The following is a 27,269-nucleotide window of genomic DNA, read 5'->3' as shown; positions in this document are numbered from 1 at the left end:
GCAGCCTACTGCTCGCTCAGTGCTCTGTCTGAGTGAGACACGGCATCTAGAGCGTGTGGAGGCCGGGGGGAGGTGCTACAGCTGTCTCTCTTAAAGAGACAGAGACAGGCAGACAGACTGCTCTCGGTCATATTGCTTCTCAATCATATCGGTGAATTTAATCGGGTTTATTTTGAGATCGGTTCGATACCGATATGGCATTTTAGGGCCGATATCGGCCGATTCCGATACGTTACCGATAATATCGTGCATCTCTAGTTTAGAGTGAATGTGACAGCAGAGGGTTGAGTGCTATGGTACCTTGGTCTCCAGTTCAATCTTCAGGTCATGAAGCTCCTGGGAGTGTTTCTCTCTGAGCTGCTCCATGGCCAGCTCTGTCTCGATGCTCACCGACGGCCCTGACAGACTCTCCAGAGAACCTAGAACTGAACACACACATACACACAAACACATTTTAATTCTTTATTTCAATACACACATTCAAAAGTAACTTAAGAAGGAAACAAATATGACTGTGTTATAGACCATTGGTTCTCAAAGTGGTGTCCGGGGACCCCCAGGGGTCATTGGGGTGGTTCCAGGGGGTCCCCAGAACAATTTGTTAATATAGCAACACAATCATTTTAACCACTTTAACTATCATTTTGACTTTGGCTATTCAAAAATACCAGATCTACAAGCTCATAGCTATGAGCTTGTAGATCTGCTATTTTTGAAAAATCTCTGGCACAAAACATTTTTGAGGTGGGGGGTTCCGCAACCAAATACATATCATTTTAGGGGTCCTTGACATGAAAAGGTTTGAGAACCACTGGGTTAGACAATTCATGAGAACACACACGCACACGCACACGCACACGCACACGCACACGCACGCCAGTAATGTCAGAAATCCATTAGAAAGAGTTTAAAGCAAGTAAATGAAGTTTACCGTTCTTGTCGGCTACTTGTAGTTTCTTCCTGGTGGGAGGAGGAGATGTTCTCCTGGTACCCGAGTCATCTGGAACACAGTGAGACATTGCTGAGGATGGAACTGTTCTAACACATGTAGAGACTCTAAACTATAGGAACAAAATGTAGTGTAACTGCTACATGTAAAACACAAGACCAAATGAGATTCCCAACCACAGGAACAACATGCAATGTTATGCTACAGAACGGCTCTAAAACATGGAACCAAATGAGAGTCACAGCGAGGAAGAATGTAGTTCAGCCGCAGAAACCTGAAGAACAACTTGTGACGACACGTATAGAATGAGAGGGGCGTGTCTGTCAGGGAATGGAGGGCGTGTCTTCAAAACCATTGTCATTCAAGATCCAGGATTCTGAGCCCTGCTTGGAGGGAAGCTCATTGTTTGATGAAGATTGATGATGTGTTTTTACCATGTGGCACTATGAGAGTCCTTGTGAATGAAAAGTGCATTACAAATAAAATGTATTATTATTATTACATTCATTATTATCATTACATTTATTATTATTATTATTATTATTATTATTATCATCATTATTATTATTGTGCTCTCGAGCAGGGCACTTCAACCCCCAATTGGCCAAGAGTAGAAGACCGTCTCCCTCTCAGCTGTCCTACTGTCTCTCCTACACTGTCTCCCCCTCTCAGCTGTCCAACTGTCTCTCCTACACCGTTATTAGATTATTGGTTTACTTATGCATTACTTTATTATTAGATTACTATTTTGCAACGTGTTGTGAGCTTGTAGATCTGCTATTTTCAAATAGCCAATGTATTTAGGGCTAAAGTGGTTAATGTATGTTTTATAATGAAATAATGTATATCTGCAAGGTAACTAGTAACTAAAGTTTTCAAATAGTTGTAGTGGAGTAAAAGTATAATATTTGCCTCTGAGATGTAGTGGAGTAGAAGTAAAAGTATAGACAATAGAATTAATGCCGTACTTTGCCATTCTATGTCACACAAAAGTAACAAAAATAGCCGATCTACAAGCTCAAAACGTGTCGCAGTGTGACGCGTTTTGAGCTTGTAGATCGGCTATTTTTTAATTGGAATCTAGATTTTTTTTGTTGCCATTTTTTTATTGGAATCCTGAAAAAATAAATCAAATGCATTTAGTTATACTTACGTTAACTTTATGAACTTAAATACAAATACATTGGACATAAAAAAAGACAATAGAATTTTAATACTAGTCATTAAGCTACTATAATATAGACCAGGGCTACTCAACTTAAGATGGCTCAGGGGCCACTCAGCAAAATACCAAAAGTCCAAGGGGCCGCCATAAAAATGACGGTCCTATTTTGGATTTTTCGATTTCGTAACGCACAAGAAAATGTACATTTTGACATCATATTCTTTTCACTGTACCAGTTTATTTTGTGTTGTGTGTATGTCCAGTGGCAGACACCTATCCTGGGCGCGCGGCAAAGCCGCGCGGCCGGAAAAATTTGGGGGTCAAACCCCCCCAAAAACCCGAAATGCATAGAAAACTATGCATTATACCTGTAACAATTGACGCACCTGTATGTATGTCTGTCTGTTTGTTTTTGAAAAATGTTTTAGCAACCTATATATTTGAACGGAAATGTATATTTTTATCCTGTGCTTAAAAAAACCATGAGGACCATGAGGGGGCCGCCAAGACGCTGCGATCGGGCCGCATGCGGCCCGCGGGCCGCGGGTTGAGTAGCGCTGATATAGACTGAAGTCATTAAAGTGGGTCATGTTTGCATGTTTGGAATTGTTTCAGTATTCTGATATTAACCTGTGGGCCGCATTAAGTGAAGGTAGGGGCCGCTAATTGCCTGTGCATGACTTAAGCACAGTACTTAAGTAAATGTACCTAGTTACTTTACACCACTGTGTGAAAGGCCAACAACGTCCAGACATGATTCTCCGGTCATTTCCCCAGAGTTCACATCGTCTCTGTCGGGTGGAATGTCCAAAACTGTTACTTTTCAGGATTTCAATTCAAAAGCATCAAAAGTAGCAGATCTATAAGCTCGAATTTCGAGCTTGTAGATCTGCTACTTGTGATGCTCCTGAGTGACGCTGTAGTATGATCAAGTAGGGTATTCATTTGCGCAAAACACAAAAAGTTAGAATATGGAGATAAGAGGTTGCTGCCCGACAACAACGTAACACATGTGAAGGACCATTCCATTGTACCCGAGTCAGACTCTGTGCTGAGGGAGGCTCTGTTAGACCAGGACAGAGATGACTTCTGATCTCTGGATCGTTTAGTCTTCCTGGATCCTCCCTGACTCTTCAACAGCTCCAGCTCTGAGCTCAACTCGTCGTTCCTGTCCCGCAGTTCCTGTTAGAGAACACACACACACACAGCAGAGTTATGTTTCACAGAAAGGTACACATGACCTAATTAGCACCTAATAGCATCCTGACACCACACACACACACACACACACACACACACACACACACACACACACACACACACACACACACACACACACACACACACACACACACACACACACACACACACACACACACACACACACACACACACACACACACACACACACACACACACACACACACACACACACACACACACACACACACAGATCTCTTGTCAAGTTCACTCCACTTTAAAAAGGTGATGTGAAAAGAAAATAAGTTTTGTTTAAAAGTTAAAGCTCTATATTCTGATAGTAATCACTGCTTTTGCTATCGCTAGAGAGAACCCATTTATCAGCTTCAATTTCCATTGTGTTCCAGTTCCAATTCTGTCTGCTTGTTTCCTTGTTTCATCACTTCCAGTTTCACTTGTCTATCGTTGTATCGTGTACGACTTTTGTCGCCTGTGGACACGATTGGTATCCCGAGCTGAAAATGTTTTTTCCGTTCCCCTAAAGAGCTGGAGAGACAGGGAAACCCCTGTCACTGAACAAACACTCTATAGTAATGATTACTATGTGAACATAGAGCTATTTAACGCTTATTTTAAACACAAAGATATCACTTAACACCCTCTTTAAGCATTTTATCAGCCACTGGGGTTTCAGAAGACAACAGGAGCTCCAGACGTTGGCTGGTTAGAGTAGAGACACAACCCAAACCAAGGTATATTATAAAAGAAGGCACGGTCATCTGTGTCATTTGTTTTCGATCCAGCAACTCCAGTTGGCAGACTGGTCACACAGTGGGAGGCAGACTGCAGCCCGGGGGAGCTGGATGGAGTGCATCTCAGTCACTGACAGCCAGGTGGCGCTCGGGTGGTGCAGAGGTAAAGTCCCTGCACACCACGGGTTCGAATCCACCGCGGTGCATCCGGCTTTGTCGGGCGTCTACACGAACACTGGCCCGTGTTGGAGGGAGGGAAGCCGGGCGGGGAGGAGGAGGAGGGTGATATCAGTCATTGCACGTATTCCTACCGGGAATTCCTACCGGGGGGGCGGCACCTGTCAGTGGGGAGTGTTGGGCGGGAGGAGTTTGACGAAGGCTCTACGTCCTCCTGGTGGGGGCTCCTCACTGGCAGGTGAGTCAGTAGGATACGACAGCAGTGACAACACACTAATGTGTGTGTGGGGAGGAATTAATTGGCATAATGACTAAATTGGGGAGAAAAAGGGGGAAAACATAATCGGCTACTCTAAATTTAGGAAAAAATAAATAGAAATGAGAGCCGGGCGGACCGGCTTGTGAACAAACACAATTTCTGAACGATTGAGACCTTCGTAAAACACTCGGTCCAGGAAACTGAAAGAAAACATAATAATGCATCGTTTTCTTTCTGTTGTTCTGTGTTGCTTTTCCATGTGCACACTGTATAAAACATGGGTCTTCAACGTTTTCAGGCCAAGGACCCCTAGCTGAGAGAGAGATAAAGCAGGGACCCCCTCTATATCGTATTAAAATTGTGTTTCAGGGCCAAGCTCAGATTACTTTTCAGCCTAATTATTCAGAAAACCCCAGACCACAGAAAATCCACTGAATGTTCAAAGTTCAGATTTTTTGTGTGTAATTGAGGTCATAAAAACCCCCAAAAAACTAAAAAAGTGAAAATGAATGTCATAGAACCTTTAAGGTAAAAAAATTAATCCTATCACACAAAGATTTGGCGGACCCCCTGTAGTAACTCTGAGGACCCCCTAGGGGTCCCGGACCCCCTGTTGAAGACCCCTGGTATAAAAAGTCGACTGTCAACCAAACCTTGCGATGCTGCCGAGCTGGAAACGACACACGTCGCCGTTTAGATGCCTCAGTAAAAGTTGTTCACAAGCTGGTTCCAGCCGGCTCTCACTGACTCCAATGTATTTCACCGAACTAAACCGGATCCAGTTTGCCTCCCATGCGCGACAACGGTGCCTGACTGGCACCGTGGACTGACCGTACCTTCTTCTATCAATCACCTTGACCCAAACATGAGGCTCACCTTGACTTTCTATTGACCCAACCAGGGAGGCATTCAGGTAAACAGAAGGCATATTAACATACTGTATATTATCACCTTAAAATACAACAACTGTAATAATAGTGGGATAATAATAATAATGTTATGCTGCATAAGCTGCATTTACACTGGAAACACAATGAAGGTGATGAGGAAATACAACAAGGATGGACAATGTGGTGCACTGAGGTTCCTTTACACGCACGGACACACACGTCTCTCTCACACACACACACAACCCCACACACACACATCTCACAAACACACACACGTGTCTCTCTCACACACACCTCTCTCTCACACACACACACACACACGCATACACCTCTCTCTCACACACACACGTCTCTCTCTCTCTCACACACACACACACACACGTCTCTCTCTCTCACTCACACACACACACACACACACGTCTCTCTCTCTCACACACACACACACGTCTCTCTCTCTCTCTCACACACACACGTCTCTCTCTCTCACACACACACACACACACGCATACACCTCTCTCTCACACACACGTCTCTCTCTCTCTCACACACACACACACACGTCTCTCTCTCTCACACACACACGTCTCTCTCTCTCTCACACACACGTCTCTCTCTCTCTCTCTCACACACACACACACACACACCTCTCTCTCACACACACACACACACACACACACGTCTCTCTCTCTCACACACACACGTCTCTCTCTCTCTCACACACACGTCTCTCTCTCTCTCTCTCACACACACACACACACACACCTCTCTCTCTCACACACACACACACACACACACACACACGCATACACCTCTCTCTCACACACACGTCTCTCTCTCTCTCACACACACACGTCTCTCTCTCTCTCACACACACACACACACGTCTCTCTCTCTCACACACACACACGTCTCTCTCTCTCACACACACACACACACACGTGTCTCTCTCACACACACCTCTCTCTCACACACACACACACACACGTCTCTCTCTCTCACACACACACACACACGTGTCTCTCTCTCTCACACACACACACACGTGTCTCTCTCACACACACACACACACACGTCTCTCTCACATACACCTCTCTCTCACACACACGTCTCTCTCACACACACACACACGTCTCTCTCTCTCACTCACACACACCTCTCTCACACACACACACACACACACACGCATACACCTCTCTCTCACACACACGTCTCTCTCTCTCTCACACACACACACACACACACACGTCTCTCTCTCTCACACACACACGTCTCTCTCTCACACACACACCTCTCTCACACACACACGCATACACCTCTCTCTCACACACACACACACGTCTCTCTCACACACGTCTCTCTCTCTCACACACACGTCTCTCTCTCTCACACACACACGTCTCTCTCTCTCTCTCTCACACACACACGTCTCTCTCTCTCTCTCACACACACACACGTCTCTCTCTCTCTCTCACACACACACACGTCTCTCTCTCACACACACACACACACACACACACACACACACACACACACACACACACACACACACACACACACACACACACACACACACACACACACACACACACACACACACACACACACACACACACACACACACACACACACACACACACACACACACACACACAGTGTTGTGTTCTCTCACCCGACACTGCAGTTCGTATTCCTTGATGATGTCAGAGAATCGCTCCTCCTGACTGGCTCCTGATTGGTTCGCATCCAAACCCCCAAACTATCAAACGGAACGTACAAACAAACAGATTAAACACAAACAAACTGATTCTAACATGTTAAGAACACAACACTCTAGCATGTACACACGCTCTATGACTCTACAGTTCACATCCAGGTTTTAGAGCACATCATTCTAGAACAGTGGTTCTCAAAGGACCCCCAGAACTCTGAGAGTGTGCAAAATGGAACCATGGTTCCATTTGTACACTCTCAGAGTAACAGACCTGTAAGGGTCTATTTGGAACCGCTTCAAGGAACCCTGAGGGTCCCTGGACCTCACCTTGAGAACCACTGTTCTACAATTGAATGAATAATGACCTAATTCAACATACTGGCCTGGGATCGGATCCAACCACAACCTCCTACTGTCTGTCTCTCCTACACTGTCTGTCTCTCAGCTGTCCTACTGTCTGTCTCTCCTACACTGTCTGTCTCTCAGCTGTCCTACTGTCTGTCTCTCCCTCAGCTGTCCTACTGTCTGTCTCTCCCTCAGCTGTCCTACTGTCTGTCTCTCCTACACTGTCTCCCTCTCAGCCTTCCTACTGTCTGCTGTCAGTACAGAGTGAACTACCTGCTCCCCTTAAAATTCATCGGAGACCTTTTACTGCCAAATGGGCACACACACACACACACACACACACACACACACACACACACACACACACACACACACACACACACACAGTGAATTATTAATCTACAGCACTGCAAAGATCAGTGTCCAGGATGAGTTACCTCACACCACTAAATGCATCACTGCCTGTGTGTGTGTGTGTGTGTGTGTGTGTGTGTGTGTGTGTGTGTGTGTGTGTGTGTGTGTGTGTGTGTGTGTGTGTGTGTGTGTGTGTGTGTGTGTGTGTGTGCGTGTGTGTGTACGTGCGCCTTCTCTCTGCCACCCTACTCTTTCTGTGTGCCCATTTTAAGCAGAGTGTGTATATCAGTGTGTAGCTTCTATGTCCAACTTTTTCAAAACAAATTTGTTTGTTAGAAAAATAGCAGATCTACAAGCTCACAACGCGCCGCGATGCAACGCGTTGTGTGAGCTCGTAGTATTTTAAAAAAATAGTCCAAGTTGCTTCTTTTGGGCTTGTTTTTGTAGACCTGGCCGCTTGTTTCTCTCGCAAATTCTGGCAACACATGTCAACAACACCCTGAGATATAAGAATGTATTTTGGTGTTGCATCTCCTTTCTCTGGACCTGCTGGTCTGATATGAATGTACATATCAGTTCCAAACGTGTAACTTAGATAGCATGTTATGTAGACAGATGACAGGTCATTGTTGACCTGGCATCCTCTAGTGTGTATAGTTTCAATGTACAGACTGATGATAGGTTCTTGGTTTACGTATGTATTAGTTATTATTAGATTATTGGTTTACTTATGTATTACTTTAATATTAGATTACTATTTCTAGGCATTTGATGTATTGTGTGTATTATGATGTATTATCTTGTGTCCTTGCTTACTGTAAATCACGCTGGATTGAGAGCATCTGCTAAATGCCTAAACTGTAAACTGTACAGTAGTGTGTGTGTGTGTGTGTGTGTGTGTGTGTGTGTGTGTGTGTGTGTGTGTGTGTGTGTGTGTGTGTGTGTGTGTAACCTTGTCGTGCAGCAGTTGGCCCAGGTCTCTGTTGAGTCGACTCACTGAGGTCTCTGCCTCACACATCTTCTCCTTCACCAGACCCAGCTCCTCCTCCAGACCCCTGTTCTCCTGCGAAAAACACACAAAACATACATTAACCACTTCAGCTCTATATACATTTCGGCCATTTGAAAATAGCCGATCTACAAGCTTGTGAGCTTGTAGATCTGCTATTTTCAAAATATATTGTTTTTGAAAACTGGTGAAATGGGACTTTCTGCATAATGAGTACTTTTACTTTTGGTACTTTAAGTACATTTAGATTTTTTTGTACTTTTACTCAAGTACATTTTTAATTCCGGACTTTTACTTACGTAACAGAGTATTTCTACATATCGGTATTGACACTTTTACTTAAAGGGACACTTCACCCAAAAAAAAACGTTGTTTCGATGGATTAGTCAACCCATGGAGACTTCAATTCATGGATATCTTTTAGTTTTGTGTCTCATTCCTACCAGCGGACCGGTAGGCAGCGGTTCCGGTAGGAGACACAACGAGTCGTTGTGTCTCCTACCGGAACGGCTGCCGGTCATCAAAATTATTATCTTAGGAATGGACAAAAAATGTCCAGGAATGGACAAAAAAATAAAAAAATATCCATGAATTCAAGTCTCCATGGGGTGACTAATCCATAGAAACAACGTTTTTTTTGGGTGAAGTGTCCCTTTGAGTAAACAATGTGAGTACTTTTTCCACCACTGCTAGTGCCTCAAATAAACTATAGGATACCAGGTAAACAATGAACCTAGCCTCTGTCTGAACAACATGCTATCTAAATAACATTTGTGGTTGAGAAAAAACTAATCTACGAAACAGAACCACGAGAACAAGGGACCAAGATATATCTGCATAGTAGACTAGCGTCTATCGAAAGAAAAGGTGCCGAGAAGGGATACAAGGAAAGTTAAGTTCTGTGAGGTGGAGTCTCAAGAGGTGGGTCTTCAGACTGTGGTGGAAAATTGGAAGTGAGTCTGCAGTTGAGGAGTTTATTCCACAATTTGGGAGCCAGGAGGGTACGTCTAGATCGTGCGGAGCGTTGTCCAGGGTGTTTTAGGGAAGGGAGAAGAGTCTAGGACGTGCGGAGCGTTGTCCAGGGCGTTTTAGGGAAGGGAGAAGAGTCTAGGACGTGTGGAGCGTTGTCCAGGGTGTTTTTAGGAAAGAGAGACGAGTCTAGGACGTTTGGAGCGTTGTCCAGGGTGTTTTTAGGAAAGAGAGACGAGTCTAGGATGTGTGGAGCGTTGTCCAGGGTGTTTTAGGGAAGGGAGAAGAGTCTAGGACGTGTGGAGCGTTGTCCAGGGTGTTTTTAGGAAAGAGAGACGAGTCTAGGACGTGTGGAGTGTTGTCCAGGGTGTTTTAGAGAAGGGAGAAGAGTCTAGGACGTGTGGAGCGTTGTCCAGGGTGTTTTAGAGAAGGGAGAAGAGTCTAGGACGTGTGGAGCGTTGTCCAGGGTGTTTTTAGGAAAGAGAGACGAGTCTAGGACGTTTGGAGCGTTGTCCAGGGTGTTTTTAGGAAAGAGAGACGAGTCTAGGATGTGTGGAGCGTTGTCCAGGGTGTTTTAGGGAAGGGAGAAGAGTCTAGGACGTGTGGAGCGTTGTCCAGGGTGTTTTTAGGAAAGAGAGACGAGTCTAGGACGTGTGGAGTGTTGTCCAGGGTGTTTTAGGGAAGGGAGAAGAGTCTAGGATGTGTGGAGCGTTGTCCAGGGTGTTTTAGGGAAGGGAGAAGAGTCTAGGACGTGTGGAGCGTTGTCCAGGGTGTTTTTAGGAAAGAGAGACGAGTCTAGGATGTGTGGAGTGTTGTCCAGGGTGTTTTAGGGAAGGGAGAAGAGTCTAGGACGTGTGGAGCGTTGTCCAGGGTGTTTTTAGGAAAGAGAGACGAGTCTAGGACGTTTGGAGCGTTGTCCAGAGTGTTTTAGAGAAGAGAGAAGAGTCTAGGACGTGTGGAGCGTTGTCCAGGGTGTTTAAGTGAAGGGAGAAGAGTCTAGGACGTGTGGAGCGTTGTCCAGGGTGTTTTAGGGAAGGGAGAAGAGTCTAGGACGTGTGGAGCGTTGTCCAGGGTGTTTTAGGGAAGGGAGAAGAGTCTAGGACGTGTGGAGCGTTGTCCAGGGTGTTTTTAGGAAAGAGAGACGAGTCTAGGACGTTTGGAGCGTTGTCCAGGGTGTTTTTAGGAAAGAGAGACGAGTCTAGGACGTGTGGAGCGTTGTCCAGGGTGTTTTTAGGAAAGAGAGACGAGTCTAGGACGTTTGGAGCGTTGTCCAGGGTGTTTTAGAGAAGGGAGAAGAGTCTAGGACGTGTGGAGCGTTGTCCAGGGTGTTTTTAGGAAAGAGAGACGAGTCTAGGACGTGTGGAGCGTTGTCCAGGGCGTTTTAGGGAAGGGAGAAGAGTCTAGGATGTGTAGAGCGTTGTCCAGGGTGTTTTAGGGAAGGGAGAAGAGTCTAGGACGTGTGGAGCGTTGTCCAGGGTGTTTTAGGGAAGGGAGAAGAGTCTAGGACGTGTGGAGCGTTGTCCAGGGTGTTTTTAGGAAAGAGAGACGAGTCTAGGACGTGTGGAGCGTTGTCCAGGGTGTTTTTAGGAAAGAGAGACGAGTCTAGGACGTGTGGAGCGTTGTCCAGGGTGTTTTTAGGAAAGAGAGACGAGTCTAGGACGTGTGGAGCGTTGTCCAGGGTGTTTTTAGGAAAGAGAGACGAGTCTAGGACGTGTGGAGCGTTGTCCAGGGTGTTTTTAGGAAAGAGAGACGAGTCTAGGACGTGTGGAGCGTTGTCCAGGGCGTTTTAGGGAAGGGAGAAGAGTCTAGGATGTGTGGAGCGTTGTCCAGGGTGTTTTAGGGAAGGGAGAAGAGTCTAGGACGTGTGGAGCGTTGTCCAGGGTGTTTTTAGGAAAGAGAGACGAGTCTAGGACGTGTGGAGTGTTGTCCAGGGTGTTTTAGGGAAGGGAGTAGAGTCTAGGACATGTGGAGCGTTGTCCAGGGCGTTTTAGGGAAGGGAGAAGAGTCTAGGACGTGTGGAGCGTTGTCCAGGGTGTTTTAGGGAAGGGAGAAGAGTCTAGGACGTGTGGAGCGTTGTCCAGGGCGTTTTAGGGAAGGGAGAAGACTCTAGGATGTGTGGAGCGTTGTCCAGGGCGTTTTAGGGAAGGGAGCAGAGTCTAGGACGTGTGGAGCGTTGTCCAGGGCGTTTTAGGGAAGGGAGAAGAGTCTAGGACGTGTGGAGCGTTGTCCAGGGTGTTTAAGTGAAGGGAGAAGAGTCTAGGACGTGTGGAGCGTTGTCCAGGGCGTTTTAGGGAAGGGAGAAGACTCTAGGATGTGTGGAGCGTTGTCCAGGGCGTTTTAGGGAAGGGAGCAGAGTCTAGGACGTGTGGAGCGTTGTCCAGGGCGTTTTAGGGAAGGGAGAAGACTCTAGGATGTGTGGAGCGTTGTCCAGGGTGTTTAAGTGAAGGGAGAAGAGTCTAGGACATGTGGAGCGTTGTCCAGGGTGTTTTAGTGAAGGGAGAAGAGTCTAGGACGTGTGGAGCGTTGTCCAGGGTGTTTAAGTGAAGGGAGAAGAGTCTAGGACATGTGGAGCGTTGTCCAGGGTGTTTAAGTGAAGGGAGAAGAGTCTAGGACATGTGGAGCGTTGTCCAGGGTGTTTTAGTGAAGGGAGAAGAGTCTAGGACGTGTGGAGCGTTGTCCAGGGTGTTTAAGTGAAGGGAGAAGAGTCTAGGACATGTGGAGCGTTGTCCAGGGTGTTTTAGAGAAGGCTCCAACAACATTCCTGAGTTAGCTGATCTAAGTGAGTGGGAATGGTTGGATGAGGTCTTGAAGGTATGGGGGTGCCGTGCCTTTGGCTGCCTTGTAGGCCAACATCAGTGTTTTGTACTGAGTGCGGGCAGCAACTGGAAGCCAATTAATGGAGCGGGAAAAACACAGGTACCTGAGTGGTCTTGTAAGATCAGTTACCTGAGTGCAGTGGTGGAAAAAGTACTCAAAATATTTTACTGAAGTAAAAGTATCAATACTGCAATGTAGAAGTGCTCTGTTACAAGTAAAAGTCCGGAATTAAACATTTACTTGAGTAAAAGTACAAAAGTATTGGTATCAAAATGTACTTAAAGTACAAAAATGTTTTTAAATAGCAGATCTACAAGCTCACAACGTGCCGCGATGCGACGTGTCGTGAACCTTTCAAATAGCCTAGGTATAAAATAGGGTAAAAGTGGTTAATGTATGTTTCATAATGTAATATATTTATATCTGCAAAGTAATTAGTAACTAAAGTTTTCAAATAAATGTAGTGGAGTAAAAGTATAATTTTTTGCCTCTGAGACACTGCCTGTGTGGTCTTGCAGATCAGTTACCTGTGTGGTGTTGCAGATCTCCTCCTGCAGTGTGCTCTCTCTGGTCCTCATCAGTGTCATCTCCTCTCTCAGCTGGTCTCTCTCGCGCTCCACCTGCTGCAGCAGCACCTCGCTCTCCTGCTCCGATTGGCTCCTCAGAGCCGTCAGCCTATCACGGAAGTCCTGCTCCAGGTCCCTGCCGAACCAAACAATCACACGGTCACACAGAGCCACCGGGTCCCACCTCCTCAGTATATACGACATCCAATGGCTGAGTATGTTTCATGTTCACTCACACACGCACACACACACACACAAATTGTGCTTTTCCTTTGTGTCACACACACACACACACACACACACACACACACACACACACACACACCAACACGATCTCCCACAACTTAGTATACATTGTACGGATGTCATTACGTGCATAAGACACCTAGAAAACCAGAAAATCCGTGCATAGCCGCCTCGCATCTCCTCCATTGACTAAACCATTTCGGAGGCGCGCAGTCTCAAGCGAACTGGATCCACGTGAGGGACCACCGAGTGAGCTAAAGCCAACGAGTTGCCGTCCCGAACGTTGTGACGTTCGCTTGAGCCTACTCAGCGCCGTTTCAGTTTTGTACCGATAGACACAGAATAGTAAATCATGTCGTGGGGACTGCTCTGCTTCCGGGTTGCAACCCGGTCATTATTAACCACAGCCACCATGGGATTCGCGGCTCATATGCACATGTTTTCGGGTTTTCTAGGTGTCTATGCACGGAATGACATCCGTGCAATGTATACTAAACTGTGTGATATCAGGCTGCACAGACACACACACACACACACACACACACACACACACACACACACAAAGCTGTTTACTTGATCTTGGATTGGTTGATGTTCTCCATGCTAGCGTGCCTGTCGTCCACCTCTCGTACCATCTGCAGGTTCCGTCTGTCTGCCCAGTCCAGGTCTGTCTTCAACCTGTCTCTCTCTCTGACCGCGTCCTCTGCAACCGTCCTGCACACACACACACACACACACACGTTTGTATCACTATACTTGTGAGGACATAAGGAAGGAAGGAAATGGCTGAAAATTGTAGCTTAGATCAGTTTTATCACTTTAAACTTGTACACATCGGCTAGCCGATCTTCAAGCTAAATGACGCGTGTGAGCTTCTAGATTTTCATGTGGAATATTTTTTGAAACATTTTAACAAGGCAAATGTTGTATTGATTGATTGGTCATGGAATAAAACATGTAACATGTACATATTTTTATTTTCTACCTGTTTTTGCATGGTAGTGTATATTTGTCAAGTCATGGTGCTTTCTTGGTTTTACAATCCTCTTAACACATTGAGTGCCAAACACGAGAATCTTCGTGTTTGTAAAGTATTTTTTATTATTATTATTATTTTAATTTTTTTCCACAAGGGGCACTCTAACGTATCTTAGGAATCATCCTAGGTCCCTGTAAAATGGAATGGACGGATGTGAGAAGGGCAAGCCCCCAGAGTTGCTGAGAAACATTGAAGCCGCCACCCCAGTGGCCAAAGCTGGAACTGCAGGTGGGGAGAAATACATGCACGCGCAAAACATACTGAGATATATTTATATATAAAAAAATGTAAACATATTATACATATGCATTTACATATAAATATGCATCTCGAGTGTATTTAATAAATATATCGCGTTCATTCCTTGACAACCGGGCTGCCGTAGGACGCAAAAAGGACACTAGTGCGCATGCTCATAGCTCTATGGTGTGTCAAAAACGACTCAATAATTCTACTTCCGGCAGGCTTCCGGGTGCTTCCGGGTGCTTCAAAACGCCACTGAGCACATTCATTGAAATGATAGCTGGGGGCGGGGCAATCCGCCCTCTAGTTATATTATACCTCTATGGACAAGGGCCCAAAAAACATCTCTTCTGTCCTCTCCAATGATAGGATCTGGAGAAAAGGGTCCTCATCTCCATATCATTTTACCGTGGTGAAAACAAGCCATTTTCAACGGGCGGATCGCATTAGAAATATTATTGTTCCAGACGTTAGACGGGACCAGTGGTGGAAAAACTACTCAAATTCTTTACTTAAGTAAAAGTACCAATACTGCAATATAAAAAATACTCTGTTACAAGTAAAAGTACAAAAGTATTGGCATCAAAATGTACTTAAAGTACCAAAAGTAAAAGTACTAAATATTTGAAAATAGCAGATCTACAAGCTCACAACGCGTCGCAGCCTAGGTATAAAATAGGTTTAAAGTTGTTAATGAATGTTTCATTATATCATAATTTATATCTGAAAAGTAACTAGTAACTAAAGTTTTCAAGTAAATGTAGTGGAGTAAAAGTACAATATTTGCCTCTGAGATGTAGTGGAGTAGAAGTAAAAATATTAGAAATTGGATATACTCAAGTAAAGTACAAATACCTCAAAATTGTACTTAAGTACAGTACTCAAGTAAATGTACTTAGTTACTTTCCACCACTGGACGGGACCCTTGACCATCGCGCACGCGCCCTTATTTGTTTACATCCGCGTCCTCATGGAGGCTTCTACAGCTCTAAACACATCAGCGTAAACGGTAAGAACGGTGGCATTGGATGTACCCCGTTTAAAAAAAACCTGTGGCACTTGATGTGTTAACAGACCTTCCATTGAACTGTACTTCCCTGTGATTGTCTTTGCAAACTGTTAATAAAGTATTCAATCAATCAACCAAAAAACATGCGTCTGACCCACGCAAAAAAAACACAGCTCGTTTCTATTGCGTTCCTTAGCGGTTCCTGGCACAAAATATTTGCAGATGGGGCTCTGTGGCCAAATATATCTACATTTTGGGGTCCCTGACATGAAAAAGTTTGAGAATGACTCTGCCCTCCAAAGGTAAGTAGGCTTTTGGACACGATGACTTATTTATTCATCTCACAGGTCAAATTAGCCTTCACGATTTTTGGGGGATGAACAATGACCTCAAGAACAGATATACAATTAGTGCAATATCACTTATATGCTGATAACACATTTGGCTGGCACACTTTAAACCCCTTTTTATTAGGGATTCACCGATATGGAAATTATTGGCCAATACCAATGTTTAAAATAACAATTTAGCCGATAACCGATACTGACACCGATATTTCTTTATTCAGTTTTTGGTGTTATTATTTCCCCCTTTTGTGCAAGGGAAACAAATACAGCTTCATTATAATAAATAACGGTACAGAATCTGCAGAAACACAACATAATTGCCCTGATGCAAGTAACATTAACGAGTGTCAACGAGCGTCAGCTGGACAGTCACACACACCTCAGCTGTGCTGAACTGAAAGTGACTGGAGTTGGTTAAGAAAAAACCCTTGAATATGACATGATAATGTTTACTGTGATTATGGTAAGCTTACATTTCATATCACAAAACCAGTGTCGATTTCGTCGACTAAAACTATGACGAAAAATGTTCGTCGACTACCTTTTTTCACTGACGAAAATGAAATAAAAACTAAATACAAACTAAGCTATGATGACTAAAACTAAGACTAAATATAATATATTTTTTTAACGAAAAATTTAACGAAATTGACAATAATATTGTCAATTTCGTCAACAAATAAAAACTAGACTAAAATGTTAGTGAGGAACTAGTGGAGAAGAGATCCAGTAGAACTAAAAGACAAGTCATTTTATGTTTTGTTGCGCTCGGGTGTTGCGCTCTGAAAATAGCAGATCTACATGCTCACAACGCGTGAGCTTGTAGATCGGATGTTTTCAGCATGCAACCAAGTGAAAAATCTGCCGTTATGACGCCATCAAGTCACCACCAAAATACATTTTAGTCGACTAAATCAACTGTAGATTTAGTCGACTATAATCGTATGATATTTAGTCGACTAAGACTAGACAAAAACTAAAAAAAAACAGATAACAAAAATATGACTAAAACTAAATGGAATTGTATTCAAAAGACTATGACTAAAACTAAATCAAAATTTGCTGTCAAAATCAACACCGCACAAAACTGTAACTTTAACCAGCAAAAGAAATTAAATCTAAAAAATGTATATATATATATATATATATATATATATATATATATATATATATATATATATTTTTTTTTTTTTTTTGTTGCCGATACCGATATTGACCGATAACGGCAAATATCGGCCGACACCGATATGTGGCCGATATACTGGTGCATCCCTACTTTTTATCAGTTTAATTTAACTGTCGTTAAAGCGCTGTGTCACAATCTGACCAGTAGAGGGAGACGTTGTCATATTAAAATGAGCTGATAATGTAAAATACAGGTCAGCTGTTTGTCACTTCATCATTTCTGCCCCAGGCCAAACTAATCAATACCAGATCAATAACAGTTCATTGCTTTCTTCTCCGGGGTAATTAGCTCCACAGGAAATGAGATTCTGCTGATCTAGAGACTTCTTCTATATCTATACCTCTCAGTCTGGATGACAAACATCTGTTTAAATATGCACATTATCGTGTGTCAGTGCAATAGGCTCTCTATACACAGCAGCCATATTGGAAATAAATTGGGCCTCTTCCTTACTTCCTTACAGTGTTTTTTGTTTTACTTAAGTAAAAGTATCAATACTGCAATGTAGAAGTAGCCTACTCTGTTACTAATAAAAGTCCGGAATTTAAAATTGACTTGAGTAAAAGTAGAAAAGTGTTGGTATGAAAAGTAGAAAGTACTCATTATGCAGAATGTTTAATTTCACAAGTTTTCAAATGTGTAAAATGTCTTAAAAATCTTTTGAAAATAGCAGATCTACAAGCTCACAATGCGTCGCGATGCGACGCATTGTGAGCTTGTAGATCGGCTATTTTCAAATGGCCGAAATGTATATACGGGCTGAAGTGGTTAAAGGAGAAATCCGGACATTTTAAGTGTTATCTTTGATGTGTCGATACTCACTCACCGAGGTATGAAGTGGCGTTGAGTTTTTCCAGCAATCCCCCTGTCTGTGAGTCTGGTCGTCTCGCGAGATTTCCCGTCCTCGGCTCACTGCGCTCCTCGGGAAATCTCGCGAGACGCGAGATTTCACGCGAGAGGAAAACATTCACGTCGCTGACCATGAACGCCAGCTCGTGAGTGATAAACAGTGCATGTGAAAGTATCAGGAGACACCATGAGGAGGATTTGTGGAAAAAAAAGAAGTTTGGAGCTGTGGAATTAGGCGATTTTCACTGAGCCACGCGCCTCCCACTATTCCAATGGTGGGGGTCGACCAGACTCACAGACAGGGGGATCGCTGGAAAAACTCAACGCCACTTCATACCTCGGTGAGTGAGTATCGACACATCAAAGATAACACTTAAAATGTCCGGATTTCTCCTTTAATGTATGTTTTGTAATAATAATCAAAATCTACAAAGTAACTAGTAACTAAAGTTTTCAAATAATTATAGTGGAGTAAAAGTACAATATTTGCCTCTGAGATGTAGTGGAGTAGAAGTAAAAGTATTGAGAATTGGAAATACTTTTGTAAACACTGTTACACCAGTGGGTCTCAAAGTGTGGTCCAGGGACCCTCATGGTTCCTCGAGTAACTCTGAGTGTGGGCAAATGGAACCGCTATCAGAGTTATGGGGGTCCTTGAAATTAAAAGGTTTGAGAACCACTGTGCTACACTAAATGGAACAGAGCCTTCATTAGTATCATTGGTAATACCTGTTGAGAAAGTAAGGAAGAGGGCCCAGTTCCTTTCCAATATGGCTGCCGTGTGTGTGTGTGTGTGTGTGTGTGTGTGTGTGTGTGTGTGTGTGTGTGTGTGTGTGTGTGTGTGTGTGTGTGTGTGTGTGTGTGTGTGTGTGTGTGTGTGCGCGTGCATGCGCTGATGTATTGGAGTAGCGGGCCCGGCGCCACGGGGGTGCCTGAGGGGTCCTGGCACCCTCAGTTTCAAAGTGTGCCCCCTCAGTTTATGTTTAAAATTTATAATTTTTTTGGAACATTTTTATTTTTATTTTTTTTATAATTAATTTTTTGATTAAAAAAAATCGGTAAAATCAGGCAAAAATAAGAATTAAATAACATAAGCCTAACCTAACCCTAACCGTAACCCTAAAACCGAAATAAAGTAACAAAAAAACGCCCCAAAAACGGCCAAAATACACCCAATAACCACACATTCGTGCACAGGTCGGGACACATGCACGCGCGCTTTGCGCCCGTGCATGCGTCGCCACTGGTGTGCACCCTCACAATTTTCAACTGCACCCTTTAGTCATTTCATCCTGGCGCCGGGCCTGTGGAGTAGAAGTAAAAGTGCTGGAAATACTCGTGTGTGTGTGTACATACTGTAGGTGTGTGATCTCATTCTTGTAGGAGATCAGGGCGGCCTGGTGGATCCCGTTCCCGCTGACCAGCAGCTCATTGTCCAGAGCCAACGTCAGGTCAGCCAGACACACCCTCTCCTCCAGGGAGAAGTCCAACGTCTGACAGACACACAGAAACACACACAGAAACAAATAAATAAACAAGCGCTCTTACAGGAAGAAGTCCAGACTGTGATAAACACACAAACACACAGTGGTGTGATTTTTTTTAACTTAAGGTAGGGTAAGTGATATTTTTTTCTTTTTTTGTTTTGTTAATAAGGTTAAAGTACTATATTGTGATAGTAATCATTGCTACAGAGCGTTTGTTCGGTCACAGGTGTCTCTCCAGCTCTTTAGTAAACAGAATATAGTACATTTTCAGGTAGGTGACACATTTTAAGCCAATCAGGAGAGAGCACTGAAAATGCATTTTCTGTTTAATAAAGAGCTATAATACATTTTCTTATTGTGCCAATAAGAAAATGTTTAAATAGCCCTACCAGGCTACCACCCCAATCCATTACAGATTAACGGGCGGATATGTCACTGCACCAGAAACACGGCATTTACTCTACAGTGTAACAACTGCATGTGTGTACGTGTGTGTACGTGTGTGTACATGTGTGTACATGTGTGTACGTGTGTGTGCATCTATCAGCATGTTGATGCCGAAACAATAAATCATTCAGCTCTAATGTAACAGGATCAAAAGGTCAACCTCACTGCTGATTAGTTCAAGTGTGAGAACACACACAAAACTAAACTGGGACCGACCACCTGCTTTTAGAAAGCAGGAGCTTATAGCAGGAGGTATAATGTAATATATGATGTAGGGCTGTCAATGGATATTCCATATTCGAATACACAGTATAGTCAAATAATAATAATAGTGATAATATGCCTCGTGAGTTCTGGTGAGGTTCTGGGTCCCAGTAACCTTACACAGCACATCACAGAGCCATCACTCTGATGACATGTTTGGAGTAAAAGCTTTTGATTTTAGGGTAATCTTAATTTGGTAAAAGAAATACGAATAAACACAATATAACTTAAACCCAGGATATACAGTACACATGAAAGCGTAATAAAACATTGTTTCCAATGTGGTCCTGCAACATAAAATTAAAATAAATAGTCCAATAAATAAATAGCACCAATACATTACATACTGTAGCACGCAGCACGTAACATGGACTAAAAAATACAAAACATAGCGTAAATCTACGCGAACCGGTGGTTCGCGTAGATTTCACAAAAAGTGCACTTTCTGAAATTTTTGATCCACTTCCGTTTCCGGTAGCACCACCGGAAACGGAATTATTTGGGATCCGGTTTTGCCGATCCCGTCGGCCCCCGTTCTAATGACGAAACTGAAACTCCACTTTCTCCTTGTAGTTTTTTCTCCTCGCATATCACTGTTTAACATAAACCGTTCTAACTACAACATGGATGCCCCGTTTGACACGTGGTCTTCACTGGTAGAAGCAGGGAGATGTCCGCGATGTTTACAAACAGTGCACAGCTCAATCTTAAGGATTTTAACAAGGTCTATGGCGACGTGAAAAAACAAAAAAACAACAATAACACGTTGGCACTGGTGAGTACATTATGAGATTAACGTCTGGCATGGAATGTGTTAATGTCAGGCCCCTTGCTTGCTGTGCAGGCTGGACAACTGACTGCCTTCTAAATCAGTGCAGTGGACTCTACAGACGCTGCACTGAATGCACGCAGTACGGGAATCACGTAGCGTCACTTTAATTGATTCAAAGTGACAATAACGGGTCAAGACTCGACAGAAGATGCAATGTAAAAAAAACTCTGTTTGGAATTGTCCCTCTACTCGGGGTAAAGCTTCCTTTATGTCTCTGTGTGTCTGACTGAATAGATATTGGTTTCATTATCGCAACGTCACTTCAACTGATTCAGAGTGATGCTACGGGTCAGGCTGAAACGGGGCGATGCGTTTGGTAATGATGGCAGACCGCTCACACACTGAAGATGCGATGTAAAAACTGGAACTGTGCCTCAGGGTAAAACGTCCTTAACCCATTAAGACCTGAGGCCGATAAAAAAAAAAAAGTCTAAATCCTAACGCTTTGAAAAATATATATATATTGAAAGATTTGCACACATTTTCACGATTTTACAAAAATAGCAGATCTACAAGCTCGTAGCGCGGCAATGAGCTTGTATATCTGCTATTTTTTAATAGCCTAAATTTTGTGTGTGTGTGTGTGTGTGTGTGTGTGTGTGTGTGTGTGTGTGTGTGTGTGTGTGTGTGTGTGTGTGTGTGTGTGTGTGTGTGAGACATTGATCTGCCTTGGATCAATAGAACTAACATTACATTCCCAGATTGATATCACAATGAAAACCTTGTATTCACATTACATTATGATTAAAATCTTAGTGTTTTGCCAATTATTTGGGGGCCGCAATATCCTCACGGCCCACAGTTTGAGAACCACCGATTGAAACTAAAACATTACACATGTGCATCAGGCTACACTGAGGTTGACTGAATAGATGCTTTTGTTATCGTTTCACGTTCTCTGTAAAACAATAATTGTTCATTTCATCTGGCAAGAGAGCAGCACCAACCAAGGTGCAAAGAGAGAGAGAAAGACAGGTCTGCGGTCTTAAAGTTGTATACAAAACTTAAAATAAAGAAAATGATACATTTGAATATTCAAATCTATTCGACTGGGTTGTTTATTTGTTTATAAAGAATATTCCAACGTATAATTTTTTTGCCAATTTTGACAGGCCTAGTAAATGATGTTGGATTTCTTTCACAAAAGCTCTCTGTGGCGCTCCGGTGGTGCAGAGCCAAAGCGTCTGCCCGCATCGCAGAGGTTGTGAGTTTGAATTCACCGCGGTGCATCCGGCTTTGTCGAGCGTTAGAGATGCGCGGATCGCGGTTTTAGCCGCGGTTGCCGCAATTAACTGCAGTTTGGGTGGATTTGGGTCAATCAAATATAATTATTAATTAATATCGGATAAACCGCGGGTGAAATATTGCGGTAAATAAATTAATGACATCTAATATATCTATCCATAAAGTAGCTAAATCTCTGCGTGAGTGTGTAGAGCAGCCTCTGTGCAATGCGATCACAAAAACTGCTGTGCTGCGCTGAAGAGCAGTGCGCTCTGTATGTTGGATGCCGCACAGTTGGATGCCGCACCGACATTCCATAGGCTAAATCAATGCATTTTGTGATCGCATTGCACAACTAATACTAAAACTAACGGGGAATACCAGAAAATAATAATATTTTGACATACGGGAAAAACGGTTGGTGCGGATGCGGATATTAAAATTGGATAATATAATTATTGCGGTTGGATAACGGATGGATAATTAATTTGTACCGCGGATTCGGATGACCATGAGAGGCCATCCGCGCATCTCTATCGAGCGTCTATATCAGTGGTTCTCAAACCTTTTCATGTCAAGGACCCACAAAATGATATGTATTTGGCCATCTCAAAATATGTTGTTCCACCAGGGACCCCCAGAAGCAAAGATTTGAGCTACAAATGTTCGCTTTAAAAACATATATATTGAAAGATTTGCACACATTTTCACGATTCTTCAAAAATAGCAGATCTATGAGCTTGTATCGCTGCTATTTTTGAATAGCCTAAGTATTAACCCATTAAGACCTGGAACGCATATGTGTCACTTTAAGATTTATTTGGCTATTGAAAAATAGCAGATATACAAGCTCATAGCGCGGCACCGAGTGCCGCGCTATGAGCTTGTAGATCTGCTATTTTTGAAAAATCTTGAAAAAAAATATTTCAAAAAACTGTTAGGATTTAGAAAACATTTTTAAAGAATCGCCTCAGGTCTTAATCGGTTAAAATGATGTGTGATGCTATATTAACTTATTTAGCTGGGGACTCCCTGATACCCCACCATGGACCCCTGGGGGGTCCCCGGACCCCACTTTGAGAACCAATGGTCTATACAAACACAATTTGGCCCGTGTTCGGGGGAGGGAAGCCAGCCAGGCGGTGGAGGGCGATATTTGCCACTGCACGTAATCTTACGGGCTGGGGGGGAGGGCGGAGCGTTGGGCGGGAGGAGTAGGACGAATGTTGTACGTCCTCCTGGTGGGGGCTCCTCACTAGGCAGGTGAGTCAGTAGGACACGACAGCAGTGACAACACACTAATGTGTGTGTGGAGGAATTAATTGGCATAATGACTAAATTGGGGAGAAAAAGCACAAAAACAAACGCAAGCTCTTTTCTTTGATTGGCCACCAATTAAGACTCATGACCCGACACTTAAACGTCTGGGTTCCTTGGGCTGTAATGGTTCAGAATTAATGATGAAACCAACATTCCTTTTGCAGCGAAATAACTTTTAGTCTGAGAATGTGTTAAATGCCTCTGGTCTGAACCCCTCCAACCATCTGAACCACACACACGCCTCAGCTGACTATTCAGCGCACACACACACACACACACACACACACACACACACACACACACACACACACACACACACACACACACACACACACACACACACACACACACACACACACACACACACACACACACACACACACACACACACACACACACACACACACACACACACACACACACACACACACACACACACACACACACACAGGTAGAATAGATGGTCATTTTAAAGACAGTTATTTGGTCTTATTTTTCTGTTTATACTGTATGAACTTTGAGGGACTGAGCTGAGCTTGCATTCCTTTAAGTCCAAATCCCACCAGAGACTAATTGTCTGTCTGTCTGTCTGTCTGTGCTATCGTCTCAATAGACCATATTCACACGGCGGCCATATTGGAATTTAACATTGAAAGTGTCGCTACCCGGGGTAGCTACTTTCATTGACTTCATAGAAACATGGCCGCCGTGTGAATATGGTCTATGCAGGTGAGAGACAACAACGTGAAACAATTGATGCTGGGTCATACGAGTGTGTGTGTGCGTGTTAATATCGAGGTATTAAGACAATCCACGGCAGATCTGTGTGTGTGTGTGTGTGTGTGTGTGTGTGTGTGTGTGTGTGTGTGTGTGTGTGTGTGTGTGTGTGTGTGTGTGTGTGTGTGTGTGTGTGTGTGTGAGAGAGGGGGTGTGTGTGTACTTTCGAACAAAGCCAGCCTTTCATTCAGTGAATTAGGGAGTACGGGCCACATGCCAGGAGAGCTCCTAAACGCAGCATGTATCCAACACCAGAACACTCACAGCTCACAGAAGTTACACTAACAGCTTCATTTAACAGCAGTGTTTACAACACAATCACACCGACAAAAGCACCAGTACGCTATCAGAACCAAGTTAAACCAGCACTTTAAAAACGTTTCTGGTTTCCTAAAACCAGATGGAATGGATCAGACCTCTGAGCCAAATGTAGCTCTAAGCGTAAATTCAATAAGGAAGATCTCTGTTGTCATTCACAGCTAAGTGCAAGCACTTCTAGAGTCTAATCGCCAAATGTTTATTCAATAAAATTCTCATTTACAACAACTTGATCCCTCCATTATTGAAGAGGTTCTGGTCATCATGACCCGACGACAACAGAAACACAAAACACAAACATATTGACTCAGTAACTGAGAACACAGAAAAACAGACCACACTTTACTGTCCAACGTCTGAGAGATTCTGACTCGCTTCTGTATTTCGAGATTTGTAAAGTTCGGCGCACCAACCGAACCAACCCATCAATTATATTAAAAGTAAAACTGCAACCTACAGTATATCCACCTTCAAACAAACAATATTTCTTTAAAGGGATAGTTCACCCCCAACATGACTGACCCATGGAGACTTGAATTCATGGATATTGTTTAGTTTTTGTCTCATTCCTAAGCCAATAATTTGATGACCGGCAGCGGTTCCGGTAGGAGACACAGAGAGTCTCCTTTGTGTCTCCTACCGGAACATCTGCCTACCGGTCCGCTGGTCATCAAATTATTGGCTTTGCAATGCGACAAAAAAAAAAAATAATAATAATTAATTCAAGTCTCCATGAGGTGTATAATTGATAGGAAAAAAAGTGAAATGAAACGTTTTCTCCGTTTTGTTTTGTTATTGACTTTACGGGGAAGAATACTACACACTAACACAGAGAGAGAGAGACAGAGAGACAGACAGACAGACAGACAGACAGACAGACAGACAGACGCCACTTTATTAGACACGCCTCTCCAACGTATCTCACGTGTGTCAGATATAACTTGGAATATAGATGTACCAAGTACTCAGACTTCTAATGACACCTTAGGGCAGGGGTCTTCAAACGTTTTTCAGCCCAAGGACCCCCTAGCTGAGAGAGAGATGAAGCAGGGACCCCCACTACAGATTGAATAAAATTGTGTTGCACATCAAAATAAAGTGTAGATAAATGGTAAATGGTGCATTTATATAGCGCTTTTATCCAAAGAGCTTTACATAGATTGTGCATTACATTCACCCATTCACACACACATTCATACACCGATGGAGGAGGAAACCATACAAGGCACCAACCTGCTCATCGGGAGCAATTAGGGGTTCAATGTCTTGCTCAAGGACACTTTGACACCAACTCTTCTGGGGGAGCCCGGGATCGAACTGGAAACCTCACGGCTTCCATCCAGCCGCTCTACCGGCCACTTGACATACATGATCTTTTCTATTAATATGTTGGATTTGTGTTAATGTGAGTACGTTAATGCGAGTACTTTTCCCACCTCTGACACACCCACACAGCCATCACTGACCTGCAGTATATCTCTGCTGTTTCTGATGCCCTCCTCGGTCCAGAGCGTGATGACCCTCTCTGGACTGGTGCTTCCGGAGCCATCGTCCAGCCGGCTCAGCAGCCTCTGTCCCACCGTGGCCGACAGGAGGGAGGGCGAGGCAGAGCGCGCTGCGCCCTCGAAACCCCCCTGCCTGGAGGCGGACCTCGCCGCGCCGTCAAAACCCTGTGCCGGGAACGACAGCGTGGGAGAAGAGAGAAGTTCAGTGTCAATTCCTACAGCTCTTTAAGAAGCGTTTTACCCTTTAAGACCGGGAACGCATCTGTGTGTCATTTTATTTTATTTCTTTGGCTATTCAAAAATAGCAGATCTACAAGCTCGTAGTGCGGCCGCACTATGAGCTTGTAGATCTGCTATTTATTTATTTTTAATCGTGAAAATGTGTGCAAATCTTTGAATATATATTTTTTTCAAAGCGAACATTTGTAACTCAAATCTTTGCTTCTGGGGGATTCTACAAATGTCTACTTATGTAAACTTATGTTGCTATAATATCAGTGATTCTCAAACTTTGTTCATGTCAAGGACCCCCAAAATGATATGTATTTGTCCGTGGACCCCCCATCTCAGCCCAGAAGCAAAGATTTTAGTTGTCTAGACATATTCAAAGATTTGCACATATTTTCACGATTTTTCATATTTCTGCTATTTGAAAATAGCAGATCGACAATGCGTCGCATCGTGAGCTTGTAGATCTGCCATTTTCAAAAGATTTTATACTTTTGAAAACTTGTGAAATGGGACATTCTGCATAATGAGTACTTTTACTATTGTAATTAAGTATATTTGGATACCAACACGTTTGTACTTTTACTCAAGTACATTTTTTATTCTGGACTTTTACTTGTAACACAGAGTAAATTGCATTATTGCTACTTTTACTTAAGTAAGACATGCGAGTACTTTTTACACCACTGGTTTTACGTTTCCATTACAACCAACAACCACCCCTGAATGAGTAGGTACAGCATGGATAAAAATAAATAAATAAAAACGATCTGCAAGCTCACAGC

General features: G+C 43.5%; 1 protein-coding gene across 2 annotated transcripts in view; it reads right to left on the bottom strand.

Annotated features, from left to right (window-relative positions):
- ninl (ninein-like) overlaps positions 1–27,269 on the bottom strand; it is a 110,858-nt gene that overhangs the window by 28,766 nt on the left and 54,823 nt on the right. For both annotated transcript variants that reach the window (XR_013934387.1, XM_080448567.1), the window contains exons 9-16: positions 19,439–19,575; positions 13,983–14,123; positions 13,125–13,299; positions 8,755–8,865; positions 7,062–7,148; positions 3,149–3,296; positions 932–1,000; positions 301–425 (exon numbers count right to left, since the gene is read on the bottom strand). Coding sequence is in view for 1 of the 2 variants with exons in the window: in XM_080448567.1 (XP_080304693.1) it covers positions 301–425; positions 932–1,000; positions 3,149–3,296; positions 7,062–7,148; positions 8,755–8,865; positions 13,125–13,299; positions 13,983–14,123; positions 19,439–19,575 (993 nt within the window). In the remaining variant the exon portion in view is untranslated. The remainder of the gene's footprint in view (positions 1–300; positions 426–931; positions 1,001–3,148; positions 3,297–7,061; positions 7,149–8,754; positions 8,866–13,124; positions 13,300–13,982; positions 14,124–19,438; positions 19,576–27,269) is intronic.

This window comes from Gymnoscopelus braueri (assembly GCF_963280865.1).
Source record: "Gymnoscopelus braueri genome assembly, chromosome: 14".
NCBI classification, from domain to species: domain Eukaryota; kingdom Metazoa; phylum Chordata; class Actinopteri; order Myctophiformes; family Myctophidae; genus Gymnoscopelus; species Gymnoscopelus braueri.
Note: the sequence above shows the minus strand (reverse complement) of the source record. Positions and strands in the feature narration are given on the sequence as shown.